General features: G+C 39.7%; 1 protein-coding gene and 1 pseudogene across 1 annotated transcript; one reads left to right on the top strand and one right to left on the bottom strand.

Annotated features, from left to right (window-relative positions):
* Window positions 1-902: 902 nt before the first annotated feature.
* LOC139743759 (uncharacterized) overlaps window positions 903-20,627 on the bottom strand; it is a 49,868-nt pseudogene continuing 30,143 nt past the window's right edge.
* On the top strand, window positions 9,736-12,541 carry LOC139743770 (uncharacterized). Its single transcript, XM_071654222.1, has 2 exons — window positions 9,736-11,994; window positions 12,488-12,541. Exons 1-2 carry the CDS (start codon window positions 9,736-9,738, stop codon window positions 12,539-12,541), a joined length of 2,313 nt encoding a protein of 770 aa, XP_071510323.1.

Consider the following 20,627-nt stretch of genomic DNA (forward strand, 5'->3'; position numbering starts at 1 on the left):
TGAAACATGAAACATGAATTTTTAAACCTTTTTTCACAAAATAACCTGTGACCTTTGACCCCATGACCCCATGACCCCCAGGATATACCCTCATACCAAGTTTGATGTAAAACCACCACACCGTTCTTGAGATATCGACAAAAACAAAACGGGACGGACGTACGGACGATCGGACGGACGGACGACCCGAAAACATAATGCCTCCAGCCACTTCGTTGGCGGAGGCATAAAAAAAATGGTAAAATGTAGATATGTAACAGTTCCCTAATTGGCACTATACACATAATTGTTTCCCATCAGTCATAATGACGGTGGCATTGGGGCTTCTGCACATGAAGTATCACAGTTACTTCAAAAGGGTGCTGACAGCACACTCCCTCCCCACCCCCACCCCCACCCCCTCCCACACACACACACACACACACACACAGGTATGTAGACCTTTTTTCCTTTGACATTATCGAGGCTGCCAACCAATATCCACATCAGGGAGATTACAAAGAGCGAATCCTGGAGACACTTACATGTTACATGTATTTGATCCCTGAACCAGGATGATTTTAACATTCTATTATCCAGACATAGGGAAATATTGATGATTTCAGGAAGTTTCAAGCACAATTAGTGAGATGAACTTGGCAGTTGTGCAACACTCATTCCAATATACAATATGTATACTCTTGCACAATACCAATCATCAAGGCATAAAAAAACATTTGATATGATTCCATTCATTTCTCACTAGAGGAATTGACAAAGGAGTGTCTTTGGCTTCCCTTCTGTTCATTACAAGTCTGAGAGAAGTATTTTTAGAAAATGACACGAAAACAGACAAACAAACTTTTTATCAAGATGCCACCTATGAGGGTCAGCTCTGGGTTCTTCTTTTTTTTTTTCTTCTTTTTTTCTCTTTTTTTAACATATCAAACAACCACTTTCACTTTTGAGCATTGTATCAAGCAAGACATGACAGAGCTGTGTGGTTCACTAATCATCCTTCTCTTCCTATTCCGCTTTCTTAACGGCTTAGTAAGTCGTGCAAGCAACTATTAGGCAGCAAGGTAAGCATAGCTGTCTCTTTCCACAATTCCAAGACATAGAATTTCTGTACACATAAGCAGACCCATCCATCATACGTCATTTGCTCGCAACAGCTGAACTGTGACATAGATTCTGTTCACTCGACGAGGTATATGTGAAAAAATACAAACTGTACTTGTTTTCCCATCTGAGCTGGTCAACCTGTTTACTGTCGCCTCTGAGTTGTACGAAAGGAGGAAAAAGAAGAGGTAGGATTAAGACTACGACACTAAGAGATGAAGACCCCGCGAAACCAGTCTTGCATCCCTCCATCTGCTGTAGCTACAGAATGTTATGTACAGATGTATACAAAACAAAAAGGGGGAATGCTACGCAGTAGGACAGCCTCATCGGCCAATCACGTGAGCTCACTGTATTCTGTGCCGCCGTGATTGGGCAGGCCTAGTCTGACCACGCCCACAGATCGATCCTTTGAGGCAGTTACTAAGTCTGGATAAAAAATGTCAGTGAAGGAAGCATAAGTTAACTCATTGCATACTGGCCCTTTCTTACTGCACTTTTAAAACAAGATGCAAGTTGAGATATCATTATTCTAATGGAAAGAAAATGTTTACCAGTAAACCTCTTTCATTGACATTCTATGCTCTATTCACTCTGCTGCCAGTGAAAAAGCAAGCAAAGAAACAAATGCAACATTCTTGAAAAGGCCAAAAACATAGCTCTAATTTCTTCTTGTGAGAAAATGCTATATAAATGGAACAATGTAGCTTGCTGGTTTGGTATTTGTCTTCTATGTCATGTTTTTACTCCATCATTGTCTATACAGTATACACAAGCATACTGCTATGTAGAGAAACAAGCCTCGAAATAGCACTATAGAGTTCAGAGGTCTTTGAATACATCCTAACACAATAGTTCTTGCAAAGCTAATATTGAAGCACATTTACTCTTTTATTATTTGTTTGTTTGTTTTTTCAATGACAACAAAATATCCATGCACCAATCTACCCAACCTCCTCATGTTACCCTACCCTTCTAAAAAAAAAAATACAAATGGTCCATTACTATGCATTAAGCACTTTTAAAAGACAGTGACAAGCTTGAAAACTGGCAACTTGGAAAGTTGCCTCATGATCTTCAGAAGATGTACCACTTTATCTATAGACAGGAACCCCCATTGTCTCACGTTCATATTGATTCATTCACAGTGGCCTGAAACATGGCAACTGATTAAAATTGCCATCACAGGGAACACGGTGAAATTGTGATTTATAGTCTAAAAGGATACACTCGTCATACGGTGAGATGTCCATATCCTGAACGTCAGCCTTGTGCCTGAAGAGTTCCCCAAGGTATTTGTGGCAATCTGGATACCGTCTATACCTGCAAAGAAAAGAAAAAACAGAGCCACAGGATAGCTTAACATAAATGTAAATGTGACATGCTGCATCCTTTTGGATACTGTAATCAACTCATTAGCTGACACACAGGCAGAGAAGCACTTGTAGAGACTTCCGAATATCATCACACGGTGACACCTCTCTCCTGTTTGAGCACCAGAGAATGATGGCCTGATGTAACAAGAGGCAAGAAGAATAGCAAAAGATGCTGTCTTGTGGACTACATACATGGACCCAATCCTGTCATGAAAATGTTGGAACCTGTGTGGTTCGTAAAAGGCAGGTCTGCATCAAATTAAGTAAGCATGTATGTCTGTGGCAGACCTACCAAGTCTCACTTGTAAGGGGTTTTTCTCATGCTCAGATGCCTAATAAGCTCTTTTGAAAACCTCAAGGGAAAAAAAATGACCCCCAATCAAAAAAAAAAAAGTAAATAAATAAATAAATAAATAAAAATAAGCAAAGAACAAATGGATTTCAAAGCCCCTAAGTTGCATTTGGGAAAATCTTTATACTCATCAGAATATGTCAAAATATCATGTACCGGTAATGTGTTCACTAAATGGCACAATTTACAGCTTTTATGTTAAAGCACCTTATTGTTGCTGAGGGGGAAACCCGCCTCCGACAACCCCTCCCCCCCCCCCCCCCCCTTTTTGGTCACTTTGTTCCCTTGGGCCACAAAATCTCACACCTTGTTGCTCTCTGACATTGGCATCTCTGCTGCTGTGGTTCCAATACTCGCTTTATTTGGTATATCCATGATTCAAAGATGGAAAGTATTTTTCTCTGGTTTAAATGATATATCTAATATGAGATCCTCATAATTGAGCATGAAATGGCAGTATCAGGAAACAAGAGACCCGCGGGTCTAGCGCTCACCTGAGTATCGCAAGTTCACCTTTCACGCAGTCACTAATCTAAATCATTCACAGCTCTACCAAAATTTGACCAGGCATTCTCAAGTAGAAGATGAAAATGTACAATATCAAGGGCCCATTTTTTTAAGATTCCTTAATTTGGGGGGATTGGGGCCCCCTGGGGCCCTCTGGGTGGGGCATGGTGCCCATTTTGATAAATTGAGATATTGACCCCTAGGGATGCTACCTGCCAAGTTTGACAAAAATCCATCATGAGGTTTTCAGGAAGAAGATGAAAATGTACAATTCAGGCCCCCATTTGGACCCTTCCAACCACCCCCCCCCCCCCACCCAAGAGGGGCACCCCTGGATCTCCTATGAACAAACTTGTAGTATTATCTCAGCTCTATAACTTTTGATTCTAGAGAAGATTTATAAAGATTCCTTCATTTGGGGGGTTTGGGACCCCTGGGGCCCCCTGGGTGTGGCATGGTGCCCATTTTAACAAATTGAGATCCTAACCCCCTAGGGATGCTACCTGCCAAGTTTGGTGAAAATGGGTCATGGGGTTCTCAAGAAGAAGATAAAAATGTACAATTTAGGCCCCATTAGGACCCCTCCTCACCCCCTCCCCTGGGTCCCAAGGGGGCACCCCTGATTCTGCCATGAACAAACTTGAAACTACAGTCATCAATGTACTAACTCATAGTATTAACTTAGCTCTATCACTTCTGGTTCTAGAGAAGAAGATTTTTGCGGATTCCTTCATTTTGGGGGGTTTGGGCCCCCCTGGGGCCCCCTGGGTGGGGCATGGTGCCCATTTTAACAAATTGAGTTCTTAACCCCCTAGGGATGCTACCTGCCAAGTTTGGTGAAAATGGGTCATGGGGTTCTCAAGAAGAAGATGAAAATGTACAATTTAGGCCCCATTAGAACCCTTCCCCACCCCCCTCCCCTGGGTCCCAAAGGGGGGCACCCCTGATTCTGCCATGAACAAACTTGAAACTACAGTCATCAATGTACTAACTCATAGTATTAACTTAGCTCTATCACTTCTGGTTCTAGAGAAGAAGATTTTTACAGATTCCTTAATTTTGGGGGGTTTGGGCCCCCCTGGGGGCCCCCTGGGTGGGGCATGGTGCCCATTTTAACAAATTGAGTTCCTAACCCCCTAGGGATGCTACCTGCCAAGTTTGATGAAAATCGGTCCTGGGGTTTTCAAGAAGAAGATGAAAATGTAAAAAGTTTACGCACGACGCACGACGGACGACGGACGACGGACGACGGACGACGGACGACGGACGACGGACGACGGACGACGCACGACGCACGACGCACGACGCACGACGGACGCCGGACGAAGGGCGATCGCAATAGCTCACTTGAGCCTTTGAAAAACATTTCCAGAGACTCCAACTCTCCCGTTTTCGACGAGAGATCTCCAGCCGAAAGCCCATTTTTGCAAAATCTCCCGATCTCCCGCTTGAGATTTAATTTCTCCCGCCCTGGCTCAATGTCTCCTGTTTGAAAAGATTTCTTACTTATTGCTATCATTTGTTGAAAAAATAAGCTTTAGATAGCACCCTGGAGAGCATCTATAACCCTAGGAACTTCGCGCTTCGCACACATAAATTTGGAGTCTCCAGTTTGCTAGGGGTTTAAGGCGGGAGAATCTCCAGATCAGAAGGTGCTTGGGGTTGGAGTCTCTGCATTTCACAGCATAGATAGTGAATCACCACTATTGAAGGGGGGGGGGGGGGGGGGGGGGGGGAGTTTGCATTCGTTCACCCACAAATCACAAGCGGACCCATTGTTACCATGTGTGATAGTCTTAACAATGACAGATATTTTGCAATGTCGAAGAACGGAACAAGGCAGGTGGATGTCCATGACAACCAAAAGAGTTGTTCACATATCGGCCAACTGGTCAGATTCTGCTGAATATGGCCAACAGTGACTACTGAACACATAATATTCAGTCAACAGAAGAGCAGGTATCCAATTGGGTCAAATTTTGTTTCCTGGCTTACTGACAGCCACAAATCCGTAAGAAACTCTTAAAGGGATCGTATAGTTTTGGTTGAGACCTAATTTCAGGTTTCTAACATTTTTTTTTATGAGATAATGAGAAACCTCTTATGAAATATGAAAGAGCATATGATTTCATGAGGAATTCAACATTTATAGTGATGAAAATTGGTTTTGAAATGGCTGAGATATCCAAAACAGAGCGATTCTAATAAAGTGTGGGACCCACACTTTCTTACGATTGCTTTGTTTTACTTTGTTTTTGGATGTTTCAGTCATTCCAAACCCGATTTTCATCAGATAAACTTTGAATTCCTCTTAAAATGGTATGCCCGGTATTATTTCATAAGTGTTTTCTTGGTATCTTGCAAAAACTTAAAAGCCCAATTCTCATCTCCACCATTACTGTACCATCTCTTTAACTACTTGTCAAACTGTTTAACGTTTCAAATCCTGTTTCAAGTGATCATTCAACTCTTTAATCTCAAAACCAGTAATGGAAAGTTTGCCAATGCGCTAAGTTTTTACCTTCTGAAATTTATTGATGCTCAAGTACCCATTCATGCTTTCATAACTCTACAGTCGATAGAGCCTATAGCAAGCAGACCATTGAGACACTCATTGCATGTTCACATAATGACAAATTCAAACATTTGTGTTTAGGGTTGGTGTTGTATTGTTCCAATATAACAATGTAAGTCTAACACACAGGGACAGCTGGGGAAACATCAAATTTCCATTGGCAGAGCCATACCAAAGCACCAAATGGTTAGATGTTTAACCAAGGAGGTGGAAAAGCCACTTCCTTGGTTTAACCCTTTATCTGCCCAAGCACAGTTTAACTTGCCAAGCTTTTTCTGCAGCATTCAGTGGTCTTATCCAATCCTGACCTCATCTAAAAGTTAGCAGGCCTTCTCAGACATGCCTCAGCACAACAGAAAGGCCATGGTGACACAAAAAGGGATTAGGGGATAAGGTAATCTGTGTTCAATGACACTTCGTTCATTCACACTGGTCACTCTGGGGAGTCATCAGGGTGATTCAACAGGGAATCATCCGGTGATCGAACAGGGAATCAAAGTGGAACATTCGTGAAAAAATTTCTTTAAAACAAAATTGCATGAGTTCCGGATAGAATTTCTCTCGTCCGCCCTTCTACAGTGGAAGTATGAGTGATGGCGTACATGCCTGCACCAGCTCAAAGACATTGTTAGCATACTGACCTTAACTTCTCACCTATGAGTTTACCTGCAATGTCTTTCACACTTCAGCATCACCCTGGAGTTCCAGGAGACACTTAGGAGTTTAGCAGGAATGGTTCAAGGGTAAAATTTCCTAAAAGTCAACCAGTATTTTACCCCAGATTTCATCGACAAGACCTTTACTATGAGATCTCCCAGGTTTGTCCCGGTGAAATGTGCTCAGTGTGAAAGGGGTATCAGACAGCTGTGCCCAGCAAAGAAAGCGTAAGGAGTGGCATGCCCAGCAGCACCATACACGCATCAGTGCATCTTGGAGTATTGATGGGGAGGAAGGCTTTCAATCGTTTTCTTTCTATGAAACTTAGGGTGCTATAATGCAAATTTGGTGAAGTGTAGCACACAATGGAGTTGAAAGGAATGCAGAGTTTTCTTCTGGGAGGTGCGTCTGTAAAGACTGACTGAGGACTGAATTCTATTATAGGCAAAAGAGATTTAGAGAGTCTGGTTAGGGTATAGTGCTTTATACCTTTTGTGGGAGTGTGATATTAAGCCATTTAGTGCTTTGATTGTTATCTCTGACTGACTACTGGTAGAGACTGAAATTCCTAATTGGTGTTGCTTATAACTGTTCTCGAGTGGAGCTGACATTTGATTCACATTTCAAATCCTGCCGACTTTTTCCTAATGACCGGCTAAAAGGACAACAACAAATGTAATCAACTCAGTTCAGGACACTCCATCTCCGATAAACCCTCATGGTATTTAATATAATCTGACAGTGATATTGGACATGTTATCCTTGACGGACACCTGTCGCAGAAAGAGAGGAGAGTAGAGCGAGCAGAGACCACACATTGTTTGTGTGTAAACTGTATTTCCGCTACGTACAGCATCAAAAGAGGAGCAGGTGGAATCAGCTACCACAGGCTTGCCTCTATTTGCATTGGATCCAGACACCACACTGGGAGTACTGTGATATATATTCATACATTCCTTTTTGGCTGTAATTTTGGAATGTGCAACTGTATTCCACTGGAATCGGGACTATAACTAGGTACCCACTTTATGCGTAAGTATACACATTCCATATTCCTTAATACTGTACGATAGAGTGAATTAAAAATATATTGCTGTCCTGTCTAACATTGGTCTTCCAAATCAAAAGATTCATTCACAAAAGGCTGAAATGGAAATGGAAAACAAAGAATCCAAGTATTTTGCCAATTTGCATGTCCCCTCACCAAGCCTAAATTTTCAAAATGGTAAGAAGAAAGAAAATTTAAATAAACCTAATGTGCGAATTTTAAAGAAATCACATTGAAAAGAGACTTAACATTATCTTTACACTCTCATTTTGAGAAAGCTCAAAGTTTTCGTGGGAGTAAAACACTTTAATATAATTATAGTTCATATTTGACTACATACAGTGTACTCATGTAAATGTTATATTACAATCAGAATTTAGAGTTCACATGTGCAGATCATATGTTGACCGGAGTAACATGATGTCATCGACTGATATTTACAGATAAATAGTATGAAAACTTCATGAAATATTACATGATTGTTGTATCACTTGGCTCTCCTTCAGCATATGACTCACAAGGAAGAAAGAATTTGCTTGGTTGTGAATAAAGGGAATTAATTTCTTCCAGAGATAGTATGATAAATCATGGATAAACCTAATAAAGGGAGAATGAGAGGTGAGGTGAGGCATTGGTTATTTGCTACAACATCCAGTGGGTCACTGCTACTGTATACTGTAAAAGTGGATATTTTCGCGCGACTAATTTTTCGCGCTCGGCGGGGTTAGAAAAGTTTCGCGTGTTTTTAATTCCGCGGAATCAAAACGTCAACTACTGGAACATATGACAAGCAAATATATTCGTGTGCTTTTATTTTCACGCTAGTTTCTGGTTGCACGAAATGCGCGAAAATTTCAACACCGCGAAAATTTTCACTTTTACAGTAAACTGGCTTCAGTTCAGTGGTAGTACCGCTGCCCTTAAGTAGTAGGTGAAGCGAGTTCAAATCCCAGGCTAGTTCCTTCTTTTTCACTTGGTGTTTAATGATACAGAATGAGCAAGATATCTTTAGAGAGAGTAACATTACAAAGAAACTGTGGAATTTGTATGAATCTACAATACTGGTAAATGTTTCACTTATGTACCTGACCATTTATCACACACATGTACAGGATAAAAATGTTCAAATTTACTTCAGTACATCTTTACAAATCGAGCGAAGAAAGCAGAGGAAGTTTCAATAAAACTGGACATGACTCAGGATTGTCAAGGAATTTTGATGTTTTTATCTCAAGCTTTCACTGAAATTATACAAGCCACAACCACTATAAAATGCAAATAAATCAAGTCATTCAAAACTTTAATATACAAATGATATTCTGGTTTAATTTACCAAGTTGCAAAAAACCCTCCCCTTACACGTCATCATTGCTAAGCTTTCACATTGTACTTTCATACAATCATCTAACAGGACAGACAATATTTACTCTTTTTTATTAAAATTCAAATGCAGGATTTATCAAAGACATTTGTATCCATGGGTCAAAGGGAAACCTACAAGATTCCACAAAAACATTTTTTTTTTCTGCTGCAGCTATTATTAATGCATTTTGATTTTCCCACGCGGCATGACACCTATCAATTGATTGTATTTCACAAGTATCCAACCACAACAACAGACCCTCAATCGATGCACAGTGTGTGGTACAAGAAAGGTGAATGGGTGTCTTGCAAAAAAAAAAAAACCAACAACAATGGTGTAGGGTTGAAATATATGGATGGCTGCATACTTTGGAAGCATTGTGAATGGTGTATCATCCTGTATGATCCGGCAACACCTTCCAAGGGTCACAGTATTTGCATTCTGAAATAATAAAATGATGAAAAGTGTATACAGAAAAAAAAAAAAACTGCTGATATTCAATCTACTGTTTAGTGTCTTTATTAGAGCAAATTCATCATTGTAATCATTTTAAAAGCATGTCTGAATATTGTAATGTAAGATGTTTCCACAAAGGTGCACTTTGTTTTTACTCTACTGTCCATACAGCTGTTTATGATTTAAGATAAACATGGCAAACTTCACTTTCTTGTCCCTGCAGGGGAAAAAAGTTGCTGAATGACAGTCACACTGCTTCACTTCTGAATCACCAAGGAACTGTCTAAGCATCCCACCATGATGTCTCCACCAGCTCTAAAGCTCCTCATCATCCTTCTCTGCATTGGGTTGGCCCTGGCCCAGAATCCTAGCACAACTGCCTCACCATGTCCACCTGGCTGTCACTGCAACTACGTGACCCGAGTGGTAAGGTGTCAGTCCGATAGCTTCTCAAGCCTCCCAGCCAGCTTCCCATCCTACACCACCACTCTTACCCTCACTAACATTGCCCTGATGAACCTTCCAGCAGACTCCTTCCAGGGGCTCAGCGATCTGGTCTCCCTCGACCTTACTTCCTGCCAAATCAGTGAAATCAGCCCAGGAGCATTCAATGGCTTGGAAAACCTGCGCATCCTGACTCTACAGGTCAACCATCTGTCGATCTTGTCACCTGACATGTTTACAGGACTGGCTAGTCTTCGAGAGTTGAACCTTGCCAGGAACCTGCTGCAAAGTCTTCCAAAGGGTGCCTTTGAGAGCACACCCAGTCTCCAAGCATTGGACTTGAGCAACAACCCACTGTTTCAGATAGACAATGAGACCTTCAGTGGGTTACCCAGTCTTGTTTCCCTCCACATGAAACAGGGCCAACAGGTTGCCATTCCTGTTGCCTCAATACAAAACTTGACAAACTTGAGGACTCTAGATCTTTCCATGAATCCCATACCAATGATTCCATCCCGGGCATTTGCCACCCTTGGTTCACTGAGCTTGCTATACCTAAACAACATGGCATTGAACTCGCTTGAAGAAGATGCATTTGAGGGACTTTATGACGTGACATCAATTGACCTTTCCTATAATTTCTTCCAAACATTGTCACCAGCAGTATTTCAAGCCTTAACAAGTTTGGATACTCTCATCCTTACTGGCAACGAATGGAACTGCAGTTGCCCAATGCAACCTTTCATCCAGTGGCTCCGCCAGTCTGAGATTAATTACTACAGCACAAATTGGTATTGTGCAACACCACGGCGCCACCAGGGACAAGTTGTGTATGGCTTAGCACTTCGTGACTTTGCTTGTGAACCAATCATTACAGTGGCTCCCTCCCACACCATACTTGATTACGGAGACAGAGCTACCTTTCAGTGCCAAGCCATCGGTGACCCAGCTCCAACAATCCAGTGGTACACACCAGATGGACGCATGGTGTCTTCTACTTCCAACGCAAACAATACCTACACTGCAGTACTTGGGACTGTGCTGGTAATTCAGTTTGCAAGGGAAGATTCCGTTGGTATCTACAACTGCTCTGCAGTCAATGCACGTGGCCAAGCATCTTCACGATTTCAAGTCATTGTTCAGGGCTTGCCTACTCCAACTGCAACACAAACACCTCCCCAGCCGGGCACACAGATCACACAAACCACAGCTACACCAAGTGTTGTAGTGAATCGAATAACTTGCACAAACGCCTTTCTGCAAATATGGTCTACAGATGTGACAGACAACAGCATTAGTGTGTCGTGGACCCCTTACAATGGGCAAGAAGAGCTGAATGGTTACATTGTCCAAGTACATATCTTTGGTGATGTGCAGACAAGTTCCTACTATGTAAATTGGACAGATGCAACTTACCAGATAAGGAGTCTGCTTCCAGGCACAGGCTACACAGTCTGCGCCTCCTACCTCCTGGAAAACTGCCCTCTAGTGACACCTAAGGAGCAGTGCAGGGAGATCATGACGCAAGGAGAAGACCTATCTCTGACTGCACTTCGCACAAAGCATAGGAATGAGCTCATAGGAACAGCCCTGGCCTGTCTCCTGGGAACCCTATTTTTGATGGGCACCATCTTCCTCATCCTCTGGCATTGCAGGAAGCCTAGGAGGTACAAGCATTACGACTTCAAGAACACAAGGGATACCGCTACCTTTGCTGACATTCCTGAAGATGGCATTGACAATGACATCCTTGTTAGCAATGCAGAGGTACCCTACCCTGCTTCTTCTCCTCCTCATAGTAAGGTTGACATGGAAGACAAGAGCTACACAAACCTGGCCATCCATCCCGAAGACACCAGCGAAAATGAGTATGTCAGCCATCCATTGCCAAATGGCACCGCAAACCAACATACCCAACCAGGCAGAGTTGAGCACTCGGCAGATGTCCATTCTGACCTTGTGGAGCCTCCCCCAGGGTACAGTGACAGTGGGGTTGATACTCAGGAGGAACTAAATGCAACAGACTCAACAGCATCCCTGAAATCCACCAGTACGACACCACCTGATGAAGAGAACTTGGCAGTGATCAAGGAACAAAAGGACGACCCCTCAAAGGTGAAGAAAACTAAACAATCCCTTAGTTCAGAAGACAGTACTGAAAGCGATGAAATCGAAATGACCAACATTGGAATTCCTCCCTCACAAAATGGAGATATATTGGAAAGTTTTGAAGTAGAAGTTGTGTAATTTGGTCTATCAATCTAGTAACTATTCTGAAACTGAATTATTGCACCTATTACAGTGGAACATTGTTATGAGGATGGATATAGCGATATACTTGATATACCATACCAAGGTCCTCTTGCCGGTCCCATTCCCTTTATATTCTTTCGTTTTTTTTGTCCTTCATATAACAATATCTGATAAAACAATGAAATTTTTGTGGACCTAACAGCTCCATATAATGAAGTTCCCCTAAATGCTCACTATACAGCCAAGTTCTTGCAAGTTCTAATCATGCTTACTGTAAATTCTTAAGGTATTATTCAACTCAAGATTGCAACAAACTAATGCAAACTATCTTTTTTTACTAACTTTTTCTTTGCAGGACAGCGACATGAATGTGAAAGACATTGTGGTCTATGAAACAATTCAAGAGTGAGACTATCTGAGTGCAATGTTTATGGCATTGCTCTTCCCTTGCTTACGTGTATATACTCACTGCTACATTCAAAAGATTTATTCACATGATAAATATATCTGTATCATACATTTAAAAGAATTTCAATGTTGTCATTCAGGCATTATATCATCATGGTGTTGTTTAAAAATTTTCACACACTATAAAAGTGGAAATTTTCACAGTGTGGAAATTTCTCGGCATTCTACACAACCAGAAACTAGCCTGAAAGTAAAAGCAGGCAAATAATTTTGCTTGCCAATGTTCCAGCAGTTAATGTCTTGATTCTGCGGAATTCTGACAAACACGCAAACTTCATCTTACCTGACTGAGCATGAAAAAGTACTCCTGCAAAAATATTCACATTTATACTACCATAGTACAAATTTTTATCCACACATGTAAACTCATTTATATATTGATTGACAATATATATTAGTGCATTCATACTGGCAAGGATATTTGGTGGTTATTGTTGGAGGAAAAAAAAAGTGAATTAACTTTGAATATGATGTTGTACTTGGAAAATGTCATCATGTCACAACTTACTAACAACTTGTTAATCATTTTGCTAGCTAACATTCGATGGTGCAAAAATATGAACAGGAGAGTATATAATCACTATTGGCGCAAATTGACAGGGACTGGGAGATCAGTCAACCTCATTATTTCACCAAAAAAGAAAAGACAAAGAGGTGTACAGGACCAAAATACAAACCAACAATATTCAATTTGAAATGGGAAGGTTCTATGACAAGTTGATGAATCATTGATTACTTTATACTTATGTTCTTATGATTCTCAAAGAAATGTGTAGCATATATGACTGTGCTTCAGTATGTTTCATAAGTGATGATTTTACTTATCATCATATACACATCTTCTATATACCAGTACACTGATATATATCAACACAAACATGTCCACATTTTAAACCTGTTGGGAATAAGGTATCAAATTACCACACACCTTTCCCTCATAAACATCTTGAGTCAGGTTTTCCATCTTCTCCAATAATAACATGCTGTGGTAATGTTGTTGACTGATTTTGATACAAGTGCTGTTTTTTTTTTCTTACTCTCATAAATGTCCCGATCGCAAATTAATGTACACATCTCTTCACTAGCAGCAAGATCCGTATAATGGTCAAACGCTTTATGCAAATGAATGAGGGTATCTTGCACATCCACATGACACAGGTGGAAGTCAAGCAGGAACACATTTTCGGTGTTCACTTGTGCAGGGGTCATCCCACTAGACCGACACCCACAAGTCATACAGCCCGAGAGTTCGACATTGAAAAGAGGTTCATGAGTTATACAGCTCACTAGTCATACAGCCCATGAGTTCGACACTAGGCAAATAAAGCCCATGAGTTCGACACTAGGTAAAACAGCCAAAGAGTTCGACACTAGGCAAATAAATCCCATGAGTTCGACACTAGGTAAAAACAGCCCACGAGCTCGACAGATACAACATGGGGCTTAAAGTGTCGGTCTCATGGGCCTTGTTAGCTTAGTGTCAAACTAATGGGCTGTATGACTCGTGAGCTGTATAACTCATGGGCTGTATGACTTGTGAGCTGTATAACTTGTGGGTGTCGGTCTCGTGACATGCACCCCTTGTGCAGGTTCCAGTAATGCCTCAGTACAGTGAAGCGCATGCAGCAGGCACCCACAGAGCATCTAGCTATCACAACATACAACATACAATTTGGAATAATCTAGACAATAGTTTAAAAGATTCCCCTAAATTCGTCACATTTAAATACAAATTCAGAAAATATCTACTCTCTACTTATAATTTTAGATAATTTAAATTGTTTTAATTCATGTTTGAGAGCTTTCACCTGTCCTGATGTCGCAGCACTTTGCGTGTTCTGTATACGGACCTCTCTTCTTTCTTCTCTCCTCTTCCTTTCCTGTCTTTTGTTCTTCGTAGACTTGTATTGTTACCGTCTTCTCTCCTCTCGGTACTGTCTCGCGTCCTATACGTGTGTGGGTAATGTGCGTACGAGTGTGTTGTCCTTGTCATATTTTCTCGGTACACGTGGTTCAGTGAACAGTGTCCAGGCATTAACATTGATATCTTATATTTTTTTTTCCCGACCTGCGTATCTCAATATAACTACACATATATTTTTTACAAATGATTTAAATAATCTATATCAAATATAATAGCTATAAAAACCCTCGAATAATATATTATTTACTCATTATTTATCTAGCGATCCACGTCCCACAAGCTTTGCTTTTTAGTGGATCACTATTTTCCATAATCGAATCTATTTTTCGCACGTCCACGAAGTATATATGTATTATTGTATATATATAAACATATGTTGTTATATACATGTAATTTATCTCGGATATTACATGAATCTTTTGCAAATGTTTGAACAATATCATTTCATGACATGTATACTTTGTACTATGTTTTGATTTTTGTTGATTGGAAATTTGTACTATGTTTTTTGATTTTCGTTGCATGGAAATAAACTATGATTGAATTGAATTGAATTGAAAATTGTATGCATGCATGATAGTGATTACCTTTGCTCTTATTGTATTCTGTCTCCCACTTTTCTACCAATTTTCACTGTGACTTCAAGTTCTGCAAGCTGTAATAGAGCTTTATTTTAGGATTAAAGTCTAAAACTTGATACAATTCAGATGCAAGCAGCTGCACTTTATTGTACAATCATGGGGTAATGAAGTCATGCAGCCATCTCAAGTTTAGTCTCTTCACAAAAGACGTCGAGTAATCACATCTACTTTTTCCCTTTACATAATGACGAAAGTAGATTGTCTCTTCAAAATCAAAAACATTTTTAGAGCTACCAGTTGATCGTTTTTGTTCCCCAACCCATTACAATTCCTGAGAATATCTTTAAAACTATGATAGTTTGGAGATCATATACGACCAAATAAAGTGTACACTGTGCATCAGTCACAGAGTTTATAAAACATTGACTGATTTTGTTTGTTTTGACGTGGTATAGACCCTGTTTATTCGTTTCACTGGAGTGCACAAAACTCTATTTTTATTGATCAATGCCCAGAAGTGGAACGCTTCACAAGTAAGGCAAGGCATGCCTAATAGGCATATCTTCAGGGATTACAGGGTTGAGTTGTCAACCTTCAGGCCACACAAAAATGTCTTTATGCTTGCCTGCTTGGGAGTTTTTGTTGTTGTTGTTTGTTAGTTTTTGAGTGGGCATGATTTTCTTATTCTTTTTTTTTTTGTCAACTCAAGGAAATCAGAAGGGATTTGGCATGTAATAAAGAGCAGAGTCACGATTTTCAACACTTTGTTGATGATAGCTGAATGGAACCAGGGCAAGGTTGAGCTTCCAGCTAAAGGTTAATTTACTTTTTGTGGTGATATTTCATTTATCGATAAATACGGTCATTAGAACCTCCAAAATCCCTTCTTTTAAGATGGGATGAAAAGCACTACGACCGTACTGGCCCACTTGGGCAAAAGAAAGCACGGGATTAAAGCACTATTTCTGTAAATGATCCAAGTATCTGTTGTTTGCAATTGCACTGAAGACAGTGCAACGTTATGGCATCGTGACTTGGATATATCTCAGTCATAGTGAGATGAGTACTTCTGCCCACTGCCTGGCATCTATTAGAACATGCTAGGTCTTATCTATGAACATTTAAGACTCATGTCACTTGCTGCCTTTTGTCACAACTAGGCAATTTTAGTGTTAGTGTTTACATTTAGTGCAATAAACAAATATGAATGAAGGTTGAAATGTAGCACATTCATGTGTATTATGGTGACATGCTGGCTTGGTTCACTAACACTCTATACCAACTTTGCAATGAGTTACTAAGTGTATCTTCATATCTTATTTGATTTAACTTGCCTTGTTTACAAACTTACTGAGATGTTAAAATGACATGAAAATAGTATACAGTATTTTCATGAAAACACTTTTAGAACTCAAGGACGTGAAGAATATAGTATAGAAATACAAGTATCTTCTCTGCATTTATATATGTTTATGTAACTATATACAACTGCTATACATTGTATCAAGTTTCTTGTGCTTACACTGTAAATCTCTACTGTTATTAATCATCCATTTGCTTGAAACATGTTTGTAACTAAGTTGAATCTGCCAGATTTTAGTACAACTGAGAACTGTTACAGTTGTAATAGTTCTTCCTCAAAGAAAACAGTACCATTTTTGACTTTTTTCATTCATGGTAAATTCATTTGCTTGTTAGTAAACACCTACCAAACGATATTTTTCTATTAAAGCATGCTGCTGTTAGATTTGATTTGATTTCTTTAATGTGAATTATCCCCTGAAACAAAATTATCATGTTAACAGGGTTTTTTTTTAACATTGTATACTTTCCATTGGTTACTTTTTGGATCATTACTAGTGGCATGTTTTGTACGAGACGTAATATGAGCTTGATTTTTGATGTATTTTCAATTTTGCAATGCTCCAAGAAATTCCAACCTGTAGGAAGTACAGGCCAAATCCAGTAGGTGTCCATGACACTAAAGATGGCATCAGTTCATGCTCCAGGTATTAAGTCTGAATGATAAACTTTGGCATAGCAAAATGTTTTAATCACAAAGAAGAAACTACTCTCGAGAAGTAAATTTCGAATTCTTGGCAGCAGCAATAAATGTTTTCCAATGCTTGATCATCACTATCAGCCACTTTTCATACACCTAAACCTGAGATGACACATCTCCTTTGACAAAATTGATCCTCTTGTTAAGCTTTCTTTTTAGCGAGATACTCCAAGAAAACTCAGGAGTATCTTTGTCGGAGGAAGAGGTCATGGTAGTTCCCCCGACCTGAGGAAGTTACCACGACCTTGTTAAGACAGGCACTACTCTGACCTTTCCTCCGACCAAGTTTCCTCCGACCCTTCTTCCGAAGTTACTCTGACCAAAACTGCCTTCGTCTGAATGCAGTTTCTGAATCTCGGAAATCCTGGTTATTCTAGTGTGGTTGTTTGTTTGGTTTTGGCTTGTTTTTTGTTTTGTTTTTTTGTCAGTGCTACTTGTAGCATTCAAATCGAGAGTGGAATTTGAATTCGTAAATGAAATTTAAATTTGTGATTCTAATTCAGTTACAGATGTCCTATGAAATGGTATTTTGAGTGATTTTTTTTCACTAGAATCCTCATTTAAATAGCAAATAATCTCTCTTGTGTGACCACTCATACATACTTTAAATTTGGGAACACCATCACTTGTAGTCATCTGGCAATTTCTCAGCAGTATAATCCACTTACTGTTTTGCACATTGAAATCCTGCCATATTTTAGTGATAGAAAAATAATTGACAGAATATGACAGGTTGCTCTAATGTAACAGGAGTGCTTTTACATTTATTTGCATAAACAAGGCATTCCAAGAACAGTTTCCGAAGGGTGCTCTGAATCTATGATGAAACTTGAATGTATGTTGTGTAGAAAGTTTGGGTTAATATATGAATTTGTTGCTGAACTGAGAAACAAAAGTGATCAATAACATTATGGTACAGCCAATGTGCAAAATATTTCCTGACCTCATTGTTAAGCCCTGTCACAGGTGCACTGTGGGGAAACTTTAGAGGCATTGTTGATTCCAGTTGTCCAGCTGACATCTACACTAATAAATGTGTGCGATCAATGTGCACACTTTGGTTAGTGCTACTATACTCTTTAATTTTGATAACATTTAAAAAAAAACATGAGAGTTCACATTTTCTCAGTTTTACTGATTTGCAGTCTCCACGTCATTCATTGCTGTGATGCTGCAATGTGTTGGTCACAGGTTGGTTGAGAAAATGTTCAAAATTACCCCAGCATTGGGCTAATATGTTAAATTAGCTAAGTATGCGATATGCGTGTATTGCTTTTGCATGGTTTCTACAATGTATCTGATACATTTTAGGGTATTGCGAGCTGTCCCGACAAGCAAGAAGCAGTCTAGATGGGATTCAACTCCGCCCTCAAGCTATATCACAGTGCACCCGATAGAGGGCTGGCCGAGAGACACTTGCGGATTGGCAATGCCCTAAATTATCACATGCTTTGAGTACGATATCGTCTAGGTCAACACTTAGTTGAAAGTATCATAACCAGTGACTGCAACTGAGTGTAAAAGGGATATCATGGGCATTATCTGTGTTGTGTGCAGTGTAGGTGACAACTGCTAACAGCGTTTGACTTTTGATATAATTGATACCGGACAATAAACGAATGATGTTAAATTATTCATGGCTGAAGAGACTCTCAAGTATTTTCTCATGGCACTGTTCACTCGATTCTACCAAAATATCTAGTTTCCACATACAATGTGTACTACATGTATATCTTTAAAAGAACTACATGTAGATGATAGAAAGTCTCATGGCACTGTTCACTCAATTCTACCAAAATATCTAGTTTCCACATACAATGTGTACTACATGTATATCTTTAAAAGAACTACATGTAGATGATAGAAAGTCTCATGGCACTGTTCACTTGATTCTACCAAAATATCTAGTTTCCACATACAATGTGTACTATATCTTTAAAAGAACTACATTTAGATGATAGAAAGTTTGTACAGAGCTGCTATATCAGGTAGTAAATTTTTGTTCATTAAGTTGGATATTGAATAATGACAACCAAGGAGGTTTAAGAGATGGAGTTCCAACTGGCTGTAATCATTCAAACAGTTGTCACTTTTCTATTGATGTACAAAAGAATTCCACAGGTGCATCTGTGCCTTTGGTGATGGGGTTTGATGCCGCCGTCTTGCTGAGCAATCTGAAGATTCATTTTGAACGTTAACTTAATGTTGGCTATATTTTGCTGGTTTATCTATTAAATGAAACGAAATCTCACTTAATGCTAAAGCTCATTAAACAAAGGCCAATCCCTTCAAGAAATATGTGCAAAAGTGTAAATCAGAGCTGTATCATGTGAAAGTGTTTAAAACCATACCCTCCCGGAAAGCCGGTTTTATCACTTTTCCACTTAATTCCTCCAAATAAAACTGATATGGAATAATCTTCGAGTATAATTCTATATTAATAGATATATCAGATTAGTGGCCGGGCACGGCCAGTCGAGTAATTTTCATTTTCATTTCATCATTTTTTGCGCAATTTCTATTCGTGCATCCCCGTGTCTTTACCATTATATACCACCTATCTTTTATAAGTAGGGATGGCGAAAAGTAATTACCATCACAAAGACATATTTTCGTTAGAAAGTGGCTGATGATTATGCAATGAGACATGAGTCAATTGTCTTCCTATCTGCGCGGCAGATCCAGTTTGCCACATGCTTCAAATACTTTCGAGTGGCGGCATCAAACGTGACTTGACGTGACGTGAAGGAAATACGACAGTTGTGACTCCACTCTCTTGAACCTCCTTGTGACGACTAAGCAATATCATGAACTCACTGCAATCAAAGGGATGAATGTCAAACATATAAACTTGTGAAATGACTGATATATCATGTATACAGGTTGTATGTACTGTATATTTTGATACTAAATGTAACACATGTCTACATGGTAGTCATATTGTAGATACCAGAATGTAATACTTGAGCAATAATTCTCATTTTTCTACAGACTGCTTAACCAAAGCTTGTGAGTCATACAAGACATGAATATGCAATACTGTAAAAGTGGAAATTTTCGCGGTGTTGAAATTTACGCGCATTTCACGCAACCAGAAACTAGCGCGAAAACAAAAGCACGCGAATATTTTTGCATGCCATAATGTTCCTGTGCGTGATGTCTTGATTCCACAGAATTAAAAACACGCGAAACTCTTCTCACCCGGCCAAGCGCGAAAAATTAGTCGCGCGAAAATCCACTTTTACAGTATGCCCATTCAGCTGACATATGATGTACCATCTATTTTGATTCTGTATCATAATTTTGTCCTTAGTTATTAAATGCTTTTTCAGTGTCTACTAAATTGCAACTCTACCCACAAGAAAGAACCCATTACCTGCATACAGTGTCAATAAAACTTTTGAAGATCCATGTGGGTCATTCAGATCAAGTCGTGTCCATACTGTCATTACTGCAGCTT

This window comes from Diadema antillarum, unplaced genomic scaffold (genome assembly GCF_040938485.1).
Source record: "Diadema antillarum isolate AM-2024a unplaced genomic scaffold, OU_Dant_1.0 seq00001105_RagTag, whole genome shotgun sequence".
NCBI classification, from domain to species: Eukaryota; Metazoa; Echinodermata; class Echinoidea; order Diadematoida; family Diadematidae; genus Diadema; species Diadema antillarum.

What these genes read in the sequence shown, in the direction of transcription:
- LOC139743770 (XM_071654222.1), top strand. Translation starts at nt 9,736, where the DNA reads ATGTCTCCACCAGCTCTAAAGCTCCTCATCATCCTTCTCTGCATTGGG. An exon ending in AAAAGGACGACCCCTCAAAG is followed by an intron (nt 11,995 to 12,487) that starts GTGAAGAAAACT and finishes TTTTCTTTGCAG; the next exon opens with GACAGCGACATGAATGTGAA.